At 50.7% G+C, this 11,327-nt stretch overlaps 2 protein-coding genes across 2 annotated transcripts in view; one reads left to right on the top strand and one right to left on the bottom strand.

Annotated features, from left to right (window-relative positions):
- The window catches only part of FBXO46 (F-box protein 46), a 23,883-nt gene extending 18,764 nt beyond the window's left edge, over window positions 1-5,119 (bottom strand). Inside the window, exon 1 of the mRNA XM_011962981.1 lies at window positions 5,064-5,119. The gene's annotated coding sequence lies outside the window, so the exon portion shown is untranslated. The remainder of the gene's footprint in view (window positions 1-5,063) is intronic.
- BHMG1 (basic helix-loop-helix and HMG box domain containing 1) overlaps window positions 1-11,327 on the top strand; it is a 67,893-nt gene that overhangs the window by 2,969 nt on the left and 53,597 nt on the right. Inside the window, exons 2-3 of the mRNA XM_011963153.1 lie at window positions 7,482-7,929; window positions 10,128-10,198. Of these exons, the coding sequence (XP_011818543.1) occupies window positions 7,482-7,929; window positions 10,128-10,198 (519 nt within the window). The remainder of the gene's footprint in view (window positions 1-7,481; window positions 7,930-10,127; window positions 10,199-11,327) is intronic.

Below are 11,327 nucleotides of genomic sequence, written 5' to 3'. Positions count from 1 at the left end.
GGGTGGCTCAAGCCTGTAATCCCAGCACTTTGGGAGGCCAAGGCGGGCGGATCATAAGGTCAGGAGATTGAGACCATCCTGGCTAACACAGTGAAACCTCGTCTCTACTAAAAAATACAAAAAACTTAGCCGGGCATGGTGGCAGGCGCCTGTGTCCCAGCTACTCGGGCGGCTGAGACAGGAAAATGGCGTGAACCCGGGTGGTGGAGCTTGCAGTGAGCCAAGATCGCACCACCGCCCTCCAGTCTGGGCGACAAAGCAAGATGGAGTCTCAAAAAAAAAAAAAGAAAAAAAACCCTCACACTTCATGAGAGCATAATATACCCCAGGCATTTTATATATGCCACCTCATCAGTTACCACGTCAGCTCCTTACAAGAAGCTCAGAGTTTAAATGTGGTCCCATTTTTACATGAGAATACTGAGGCCAGCTGGGCACCGGGGCTCATGCCTGTAACCCCAGCACTTTGGGAGGCCAAGGTGGGTGGATCACTTGAGGTCAGGAGTTCAAGATCAGCCTGGGCAATGTGGTGAAATGCTGACTCTACAAAAATGAGGCAGGCGTGGTGGCACACACTTGTAGTCCCAGCTACTCAGGAGGCTGAGGTGGGAGGGTCCCTTGATCCTGGGAGGTGGAAGTTGCAGTGAGCCAAGATCATGCCCCTGCATGCCAGTCAGGGCAACCAAGTGAGACACTGGCTCAAAACAAAACGAAAAAAGAGGTCGGAGCAGTAGCTCACGTCTATAATCCCAGCACTTAGGGAAGTCGAGGCGGGTGGATCACCTGAGGTCAGGAGTTCGAGACCAGCCTGGCCAAGATGGTGAAACCCCATCTCTACTAAAAATACCAAAATTAGCCAGACGTGGTGACACAAGCCTGTAATCACAGCTACGCGGGAGGCTGAGGCAGAGGAATCATTTGAACCCAGGAGTTGGAGATTGCAGTGAGCCAAGATCATGCCACTGCACTCCAGCCTGGACAAGAGTGAGACTCTGTCTCAAAAAAAAAAAAAAAAAAGGAAAAGTAGACTGAGGCCCAGAGTGGGAATGCAGCTTGGCTAAGGACACACAGCAACAGAAGCAGGGATTTGAGCCTGGACCTCTCTGAAGTCAATGTTTTCAACCATAAGCTTACTATCACAGTCACTGAATTAAGCCCACAAAGCTCACAATAAATAAACCAAACTGTTTCAAGGTGATTTTACAAAGTTGTCAAACTGCCCAGTGAGGCCTTAATGACCCAAAAGTTAAATGAACAAAAGCAAACTAACAACAACAACAACAGGAAAAACCTATTTAGAAATATTTCCTCTTCACTGAAACACCTGGAGTAAGGCCAGACTGGGTATTTGGCGGGGACAGGAATGGGAATGGGGACACACTGAGTTTCTTTTTTCTTTTTTTTTTGAGACAGAGTCACTTTCGCCCAGGCTGGAGTGCAGTGGCACAATCTTGGCTCAATGCAACCTCCACCTCCTGGGTTCAAGAGAGTCTCCTGACTCAGCCTCCTGAGTAGCTGGGACTACAGGCGCCCGCCACCATGCCCGGTTAATAGAGACAGGGTTTTGCCATGTTGGCCAGGCTGGTCTCGATCAAACTCTTGGCCTCAGGCAATCTGACTAGCTGGGACTACAGGCGTCCGCCACCACGCTCAGCTAATAGAGACGGGGTTTTGCCATGTTGGCCAGGCTGGTCTCGATTGAACTCTTGGCCTCAGGCAATCTGCCTGTGTTGGCCTCCCAACATGTTGGGATTACAAGCATGAGCCACCATGCCTGGTCCACAGATTCAGTTTGTAAGTACCCTCTCCAGAAGTCATAATTGGATTTAGGAGCCCAGGGGTGGAGGGCAGGGATATGGTGACAACATGAGAGAGAAAGGAGACAGCCTGACATCTTCCCTCTTGGTTCCTCTCTACTGCCTTCTCTTTCCTGCTAATGTTCAAAAACAACAACTCACGTGCACTGAGCCCTTCAATAAGTATTGGAGTAAGGGCTTACAAAGTAAGTTCCACTATACTGCATTATCTTCCCGAACCCTCTCACCTTCCTAGGGTTACTAATCCCATTTTACAGGTGAGAAGAACCCAAAAGACTTGCCCAGGGCCAGGCGTGGTGGCTCAGCCCTGCAATCCCAACACTTTTGGAGGTTGAAACAGGAAGATCCCTTAAGCCTAGGAATTTGAGACCAGCCTGGGCAACACAGTAAGACCCGCGTCTCTACAGAAATAAAAATAAAAAATTAGCCGTGCGTAATAAAAAATTAGTCCCAGCTACTTGAGAGGCTGAGGTGGGAGGATTGGCTGAGCCCAGGAGGTTGAGGCTGCAGTGAGTCATGATTGCGCCATTGCATTCCGGCGTGTCTAGGCAACAGAGAGAGAGAGAGAGAGAGAGAGACCCTGTCTTTAAAAAAATAAAAAGGCAGGCCGGGTGCGATGGCTCACAGGAAACGCCTGTAATCCCAGCACTTTGGGAGGCCGAGGCGGGCGGATCACAAGGTCAGGAGATCGAGACCATCCTGGCTAACACAGTGAAACCCTGTCTCTACTGAAAATACAAAAAAATTAGCCGGGTGTGGTGGTGGGTGCCTGTGGTCCCAGCTACTCAGGAGGCTGAGGCAGGAGAATGGCGTGAACCCGGGAGGCGGAGCTTGCAGTGAGCCAAGATTGCGCCACTGCACTCCAGCCTGGGTGAGAGTGCGAGACTCCATCTCAAAAAAAATAAATAAATAAAATAAAAAATAAAAAGGCTGGGCGCGGTGGCTCACGCCTGTCATCCCAGCACTTTGGGAGGCTGGGGCAGGCAGATCACCTGAGGCTGGGAGTTCGAGACCAGCCTGACCAACATGGAGAAACCCTGTCTCTACTAAATATACAAAATTAACCAGATGTGGTGGCGCATGCCTGCAATCTCAGCTACTTGGGAAGCTGAGGCGAGAAAATCAAAGCACCCAGGAGGCACAGGTTGGGGTGAGCCAAGATCTCACCATTGCACTCCGCCTGGGCAACAAGAACTAAACTCCGCCTCAAAACAAACAAACAGAAAACCCATAAAAATAAAAATAGGGCCAGGTGCGGTGACTCACGCCGGTTAATCCCAGCACTTTGGGAGGCAGGTGGATCCCCTGAGGTCGGGAGTTTGAGACCAGCCTGACCAACATGTTGAAACCGTGTCTCTACTAAAACTACAAAAATTAGCCGGGCATGGTGGCGCATGCCTGTAATCCCAGCTACTCAGGAGGCTGAGGCAGGAGAATTGCTTGAAACTGGGAAGCGGAGGTTGCAGTGAGCTGAGATCGCACCATTGCACTCCAGCCTGGGCAACAAGAGCGAAAATCCGTCTCAAAAAAATAATAATTAAAATTAAAAAAATAAAAATAGGCCGGGTGCGGTGGCTCATGCCTATAATCCTAGCACTCTGGGGGGCCGGAGCAGGTGGATGGCTTGAGGTCAGGAGTTCAAGACCAGCCTGGCCAACTGGCAAAGCCCCGTTTCTACTAAAAATGCAAAAATTAGCCAGGCATAGTGGCATGAGCCTGTAATCCCAGCTACTCAAGAAGGCTGAGGCAGGAGAATCGCTTGAACCCAGAAGGCAGAGGCTCCTGGTAAGCCAAGATACCACTGGTGACAGAGGTAGACTCTGTCTCTAAATAAATAAATAAATATAAAAGAGTTACCTAAGGTCATATAGCAAGTAAATGGCAGAACTAATATTCTAGACTGCTTTGTTCTCTGTCTCTACTCATCACATTGTATATTTCAGTATGGAGAGGGGACTAAATTATAGTGCTGAAAGCACAGATTCTGAGCCAGGCTGCCAAGATCGGAATCCTGAGTCTAGCAATTAATGCTGGATAGCCTTGGGAAAGTTGCTTAATTTCTCTGTACTTCTGTTTCCTTTCTGTAAAATGGAGAAAATAACAGCACCTACCCCTCAGGGGTGTTACCAGAATTAAATGAGTTAATGCACACAAACAGCTAAGGACAGGGCCAGGCATTTTGTAAAACAATAAGCGTTAACTGTAATCCACAGTAGGGAGCCCCTACATGCTTCTGAGCTGGGGTGTGTGCCCAGATCAGTGCCAGCTTTTGAGAAAACGCCCTCTGAGACTGGACTGGAAAGGAGGCAATCCATTAGCACCTGTAACCCAGTCACATTCCGGGAGCGGAGAACTTCCCACCAACAGCTCTGAGACTGAAACTTCACAGCCCAGATCTCCCATTAATAGTAACGATTTTAATGACTCCCTTTAACCCTTTTCTCAGAGGCATGCTTGCCGTTCTCATACTACAGATAAGGGCACTAAGGCTCACAGATTTGTCCATGGCACAAAGGGGTGGGAGAATAGGGGATGTGAATGCTGTACTTCTCATAGGGATAAACCACTACACTCTTCTAAATTCCACTGGGGAAGCGAGGGTGCAAAGCCTGTCTGGATGGCCCTTTCTGGCCATATTATCCTACAGCTCTGTGCCTGTCCAGCTCACCGGGAGTCTCTGGCGGGACTAGGGAAATATCACTACATCCACGCCCCTAATTTCACACTCCTCACCCCACCTTCAGTCCTGGAGCCTGAACCCACACTCTCCTACCACTGATTTCTCCCTCCCACCTCCTCAACTTGCCTTCCTGCCCCCAATCCGATCCAGAGGCCCCAACCCATCGCGTCCACCGTTCGCCTGTCCCTTGGAGCTTCCAGACCCCCTCACTCATCCTAACCGTGATCCTCATACACTCGCCACAGGTTAACCCCCCATCGAAATCGACACCTTCAGGGCCTCTACCTGGACGTCCAGCCCCGTCTCCAACTCGGGGCCCACTTCCCCAGCTCTGAGCCCCTTTACAATCAATTCCAAAGCTCCACTCCCACCCCACCTCCAAGACCCCTCCCCAAGCCACCATTCTTCTACTACTACCTCCGGCTCCCATTCCTCCCAATCCCCTCCCCCAGGCAATCTCCCCTCGCCCAGCCCCTTCTTTCGCCCCTACCTCTTCCCCCTCGTCACCCGGTCCCGAACCCCCGTCCCGACTCTCCAGCGCCCCCGGCCCTCGCCTGGGCTCTCACCATCGCCGCGCGCTGCATCTCCCTCAGCTACGCGGGTTTCCCCTACTCGCTCCTCTCCAGCCTCCCCTTCCGGGTTCTCGTCCCGAAGCCCGCTGGGAATTGAAGTCCGGGCAGCCACGGACTACATACCCCAGAAGGCAGCACGGTCAAGCGTGGAGGTGGGGTGGGAAGCAAATTAGGCGGGCGGAGGAAAAGAACTACTCGAACTCCCGGGAGACAAAGCCGGAGAGGACTTGGCAGCGCAAGCGCAGGGCGCTTCCCCGCGGGGCGCGCTGGGAGATGGAGTCTAGCCAGGCGGGCTCCATTTTTGCCCGGGGCCCTTGGGAACGGAATTGAGAGTATTGCAATAGGGTGTTGCTGAGGGGTGGAGAGTTGGGGAAGAGCACACTTATTGATTCATTTGTGCCGATCAACACAATAGCTAACAGCTCCTTGTGCTTTTCCAAAGTCATTCCCATCCATCCCCTTCCTTTTCTTTTCTTTTCTTTTTTTTTTTTTTTTTGAGACGGAATCTTGTTCTGTCACCTAGGCTGGAGTGCAGTGGTGCGATCTCGGCTCACTGCAACCTCTGCCTCCTGGGTTCAAGCGATTCTCCTGCCTCAGCCTCCTGAGTTGCTGGGATTACAGGCGCCCGCCACCACGCCCGGCTAGTTTTTGTATTTTTTGTAAAACCGGAGTTTCACCATGTTGGTCAGGCTGGTTTTGAACTTCTGACCTCGTGATCCACCCGCCTCGGCCTTCCAAAGTGCTGGGATTACAGGTTTGAGCCACCGCACCAGGCCCATCCCCTCCCTTCTTACCTCCTGATTTACAAATGAGAAAATTAAGCCTTAGGAGGAAGGAAAGTCCCATGCATTAGGAGTTAGTCCACATCACAGAATAGCAGCTCCACATCGCTCGAGCCCAGGAGTTCGAGGCAGTTAGCTAGGGTTACACCACCGCCCTCCATGCAGTTCAGCCTGGGCGACAGAATGAGACCCTGCCATCTCTTTTTGGGTGACAGAATGAGACCCTGCCGTTTCTTAAAAAAAAAAAAAAAAGAAAGAAAAAAGAAGAAGAAGGCCGGGCGCGGTGGCTCACGCCTGTAGTCCCAGCACTTTGGGAGGCGGAGGCAGGCGAATCAAGAGGTCAGGAGATCAAGACCATCCTGGTTAACACGGTGAAACCCCGTCTCTACTAAAAATACAAAAAAATTAGCCGGGCGGGGTGGCGGGCGCCTGTAGTCCCAGCTACTAGAGAGGCTGAGGCAAGAGAAAGGCGTGAACCCAGGAGGCGGAGCTTGCAGTGAGCCGAGTCCGCGTCACCGCACTCCAGCCGGTGGGGGGGAGCAGAGAGAGAGTCCGTCTCAAAAAAAAAAAAAAAAGAAGAAGCTCCACGAGGGCAGAGATAATTGTGTACCTTGTTCAAGCACCTAGAACAGCGTAAATATGTGTTCAGTAAATATTTATTACATCAGAACTATATGCCAGACACCCTGCAGACAACCCTAGTAAGAATTACCATCCTAAATTTATAAGGCAGAAAGAGATTAAGCCTCTTGTCGCTGGCAACACAGCCAAGAAAACGATTTGAACTGAAATATGTTGGATTTCAGGGCTTCTACTCTTGACTAGATCGTTAGATCATCTCCCCTTAAGACGTATTTTCCAGGCTGGCTGCGGTGGCTCATGCTTATAATCTCAGCCGGGAGACTGGATTTAGTCCAGGAGTTCAAGACCAGCCTGGGCAACAAAGTGAGACCCTCGTCTCTACAAAAAAAAAAAGGGGGGGGTGGCAATTATTTTATTATTTTTCATTTATCTATTTATTTATTTATTTATTTAGACAGAGTCTTGCTCTGTCGCCCAGGCTGGAGTGCAGTGATACCAGCTCAGTCAACCTCCACCTCCTGGGTTCAAGTGATTCTCTTGCTTCAGCCTCTCGAGTAGTTGGGACCACAGGCGCGCCCCACAACGCCCCGCTAATTGTTGTATTTTTAGCAGAGAGGGGGTTTCACCATTGTTGGCCAGGCTAGTCTGGAACTCCTGACCTCAAGTGATTTGCCCGCCTTGGCCTCCCAAGAAGGCCCAATTCAAATGGCCCTCCTCTTTGAGTCCTTTCCCAACGTATTGTTCTCTGCATTAACCGAGTTCCCGTCTGACCGGATTCTTATGTGTCGGAGGTTCTCAGGGCCTTGATTGCACTGGGAAGACAGTAGCTAAATTCCCACCATCCAGCCTGGTGCTTGGCACATAGGAGGCCCTCATGAAACAAGAACTGAAGGGAAAACGTGGAAATGGGGCACCACAGGGCCAGAAGGGACAAAAGCGAGCTCTCTCGCTCTCTTCCTGGGAGTTGACAGTTGGGGAAACCCAGCCTCCTTGGGATGTAAAGGCCCTGAACCACGGGGGTCGTGCCGGGGCGTGACCGCTGAAAAAGGCGGGTGGCTGAGCAGGCGTTGATTGGCCGCCTGGCGGCTCACGCCGTCAAAGGCCTTGTCAGAAGGCTTGAGGCCCAGCTCACGCTGTGCAAGACGACAGGGCCCTTCCCGAGGCGCGCGTGCGCACGGCCACTTGCACCCTGCCCTTTCAACCCCGTCGTCTCGTGCCCAGCACACCTTGGCTGGAACTGGTGGGGCGTGGCCTGGCCTCAGGAACGCACTCTTGCTCTGCTCTTTACGCCTCGCGCAGGATCCTCGCGCCGGGAGGATTCGCACCCAACCCCAAGCCCGGTTGGGAACGTGGTGTCCGAGACCGTCTGGGACCCCCGCGCGCGCGGCCGTCTTTCCGGGACCCGCGCGAGACGCTGTCTGATCGGGCTGCCTAGAGTGGGGCCCGGAGAAACCAGAACGGCGGGGGCAGCCTCACGCCATTTTGCACGCCCTGAGGCGGGTGCTGGAGGCCAAGGGGAATGGGGCGCGGGGCAGGGTGACTCCCCCAGCACTAGCTGGGCTTAGGGGAACCCAGGATCCCCACAGGAGCCGCTCTCGGGGGGTCTCAGGGGAATAGAACACGCTCTGGGTGCAGGGCCGCGGGCGAAGGAGTATGAGTTTGAAGGCAGGGGTCCAAGTTCGAGTATGAGGAACGGAAGACTCTGTTTATGTTGGGGATCCGGGCTCTTGAGTTCCGATCTGGAATCTCGGGATTTGTGTCTAGGGGTGACTAGTTCTGGAATCTGAAGGGCTTGGGTTTTGTGACTGGAAGCTTTCTCCTTGGAATCCAGACATCCCAATTTGGGGATCTGGAAGTCTTAGTTCTGAGTTATGATGTAACATTTTGAGAGTCTGGAGCCTGATTTGGGGCAACTGAAGCCTCAGTATAGATTTAGGACCTAAGTCCCAATGTAGCCTATGAGGCTTTAGGATCTGGAGTTGCAGTTCGGGTCTTTAAAAGCACGTTTTAGGGCCTGGAGTGCCACTTTGAGTATGGGAGCTCCCAGTTTTAGGGTCTGGGGTTTCAGAGTAGGACCCACATTCGAGATCTCAGTTTTAGGGTTGGGGCCACAAATTGAGGGACAGTATGGGGGTCTAAGAGGTCAATTTAGAGGAGTGAGGTTTGCTTCATAGGGTCCTGGATTTCTTATTTTAGGATATAGGTTCATAGTGTTACAACTTGTGGTCTGTAATCTTAGTATTAGGATCATATTTGGAGATCAGAAGTTGACAGTTTGAGGGTCTGGGGTATCTCAGTATTACAATTTTGTAGGTTTGTAGGTTTGGGAGGGCTCCTTTTTTTGTTTTTGAGATAAGATCTCACTTTGTCACCCAGGCTGGAGTGCAGTGGTGCGATTTTAGCTCACTGTAGCCTTGACTTCCTGGGCTCAAACAATCCTCCCACCTCAGCCTCCCAAGTAGCTGGGACTACAAGCATGTGCCACTATGCCCAGGTAATTTTTTTTTTTTTTTTTTTTGTAGAGGTGGAGTTTTGTCATATTACCAGGCTGGTCTCAAACTCCTGAGATCAAGTGATCCTCCCACCTTGGCCTCCCAAAGTGCTAGGATTACAGGCGTGAGCCACTGTGCCTGGCTTTGTGAGGGCTCCAAAGTGAGGATTTAGGTTCTCATTTTGGGACTCTAAAGTATTAAAGTATTAGTTTTAGTGTCTTTTTTTTTTTTTTTTTTGAGACGGAGTCTCTCTGTCTCACCCAGGCTGGAGTACAGTGGTGCGATCTTGGCTAACTGCAGCCTCTGCCTCCCGGGTTCAAGCAATTCTCCTGTCTCAGCCTCCGAGTAGCTGAGACAACAAGTGTGCCACCACACACAGCTAATTTTTGTATTTTCAGTAGAGATGGGTTTCACCATGTTGACCAGGCTGGTCTCGAACTCCTGACCTCAGGTAATCCACCTGCCTTGGCCTCCCAAAGTGCTGGGATTACAGGCATGAGCCACCACCCCCGGCCGGTTTTAAAATCATAGTCTGTAGGTCTCAAGCCACACTTTTAAGGCCCGGTAGTCTCTGTTTCAGACTCTGGCATCTCACTATTAATGTCTAAGTTCTGAAGTCAAGCTTAGGGGTTTGCTGGTTTTAGTTTTAAGTCTGGATCATGATTTAAGGCCCAGATTTACAATTTAGGATTCACAGATTTGAGTTTAGAAGTTTAGGGGTTTGTTTTTGTTTTTTGAGACACAGTCTCACTCTGTTGTCCAGGCTGGAGTGCAGTGGCTTGATCCTGGCTCACTGCAACCTCTGCCTCCTGGGTTTGAGTGATTCTCCTGCCTCAGCCTCCCGAGTAGCTGGGATTACAGTTGTGCACCCCCATGCCTGGCTAATTTTTGTATTTTTAGTAGAGACAGAGTTTCACCATGTTGGCCAGGCTGGTCTCAAACTCCTGACCTCGAGTGATTAGCCTGCCTCGGCCTCCCAGAATGCTGGGATTACAGGTGTGAGCTACCACTCTCGGCCAAGGTTTAGCTGTTTAATTTGGGTCTCTGGGCCCATAATTTGTTGGGGGCTGGGGACTCCTATTTTGGGATCTCTGGGTGCTCAAAGGAGCATCTTAGGGAAAATGAAGGGTGCCCATCAGGCTTCCTGCCCATCATTCCTGCAGTCTCAGAGGTCACTAATCATTCTTTTTCCCTCTTTGCAGATGTCCAGTTCCAGCAGATGCTTGTGTTCCTCTGAACAGCCCAGAGCTAGTTCAGTGGGTCCCAGTGACAGGTAAGGGCTTGCCCCATCTCCCTTATAGCCCCAGCCACTCTCATTGAACAATAATAACAAAAACATTTGCTGAGCATTTATCGTTTGCAAGACTCTTTGCCAAACCTTTTGTTTGTATGATAACTGTTAATCCATACAACAACCCCCATGAGGAAGTATGTGCAAAGATGCCTACCATTTTCCAGATGAGAATACTCTGAGGTGATCAGCAAAGATCATTTATTTCTTACTTATTTATTTATTCATTTATTTATGAGACAGGGTTTCACTCCCATTGCCCAGGCTGGAGTGCAGTGGTGTGATCCCAGCTCACTGCAACCTCCGTCTCCTGAACTCAAATGATTCTTCTGCCTCAGCCTCCCGAGTAGCTGGGACTACAGGCACATGCCTCCACGCCTGGCTAATGTTTGTATTTTTTGTAAAGATAGGGTTTTGCTATTTTCCCCAGGCTAGTCTTCAACTCCAGGCTTCAAGTGATCTGCCTGTCTCAGCCTCCCAAAGTGCTAGGATGACAGGTGTAAGCCACCATGCCCGGCCCATGTCTTTTTTTCTTTTTCTTTTTTTATTTTTATGGCAAAGATAACTTCTAAGGTCCTTGCAGCCTGTGACATTCTGAGTTTGTTTGTTTTCAGAGATACGGTCTCACTCTGTTGCCCACGCTAGAGTGCAGTGGTGGCATCGTATAGCTCACTATAGCCTCGGATTCCTGGTTTTGAGCCTGGGCTTGATCCTCCTGCTTCAGCCTTGTGAACAGCTAAGATTACAGGCACATGCCACCACACCCAGCCAATTTTTCTATTTGTTGTAGAGACAGGGTGTTGCTATGTTGCTCAGACCTGTCTGGAACTTCTGGCCTCAAGTGATCCTCCTGTCTTAGCCTCCCAAAGTGCTGGGACTACTAAGCCATCACGCCCAATTGACATTCTGAGTGTCTTTCTTTCTTTCTTTTTTTTTTTAGACAGAGTCTAGCTCTGATGCCCAGGCTGTAGAATGCAGTGGCATGGTCTCGGCTCACTGCAACCTCCGCCTCCTGGGTGCAAGTGATTCTCCTGCCTCAGCCTCCCAAGTAGCTGGGATTACAAGTGCCCGCCACCATGCCCAGCTAATTTTTTTTTGTATTTTTTTTTTT

Source organism: Colobus angolensis, unplaced genomic scaffold (assembly GCF_000951035.1).
Source record: "Colobus angolensis palliatus isolate OR3802 unplaced genomic scaffold, Cang.pa_1.0 Scaffold60, whole genome shotgun sequence".
NCBI classification, from domain to species: Eukaryota; Metazoa; Chordata; class Mammalia; order Primates; family Cercopithecidae; genus Colobus; species Colobus angolensis.
The sequence above is the reverse complement of the archived record's forward strand: the minus strand, read 5'-3'. Positions and strand labels throughout refer to the sequence as shown.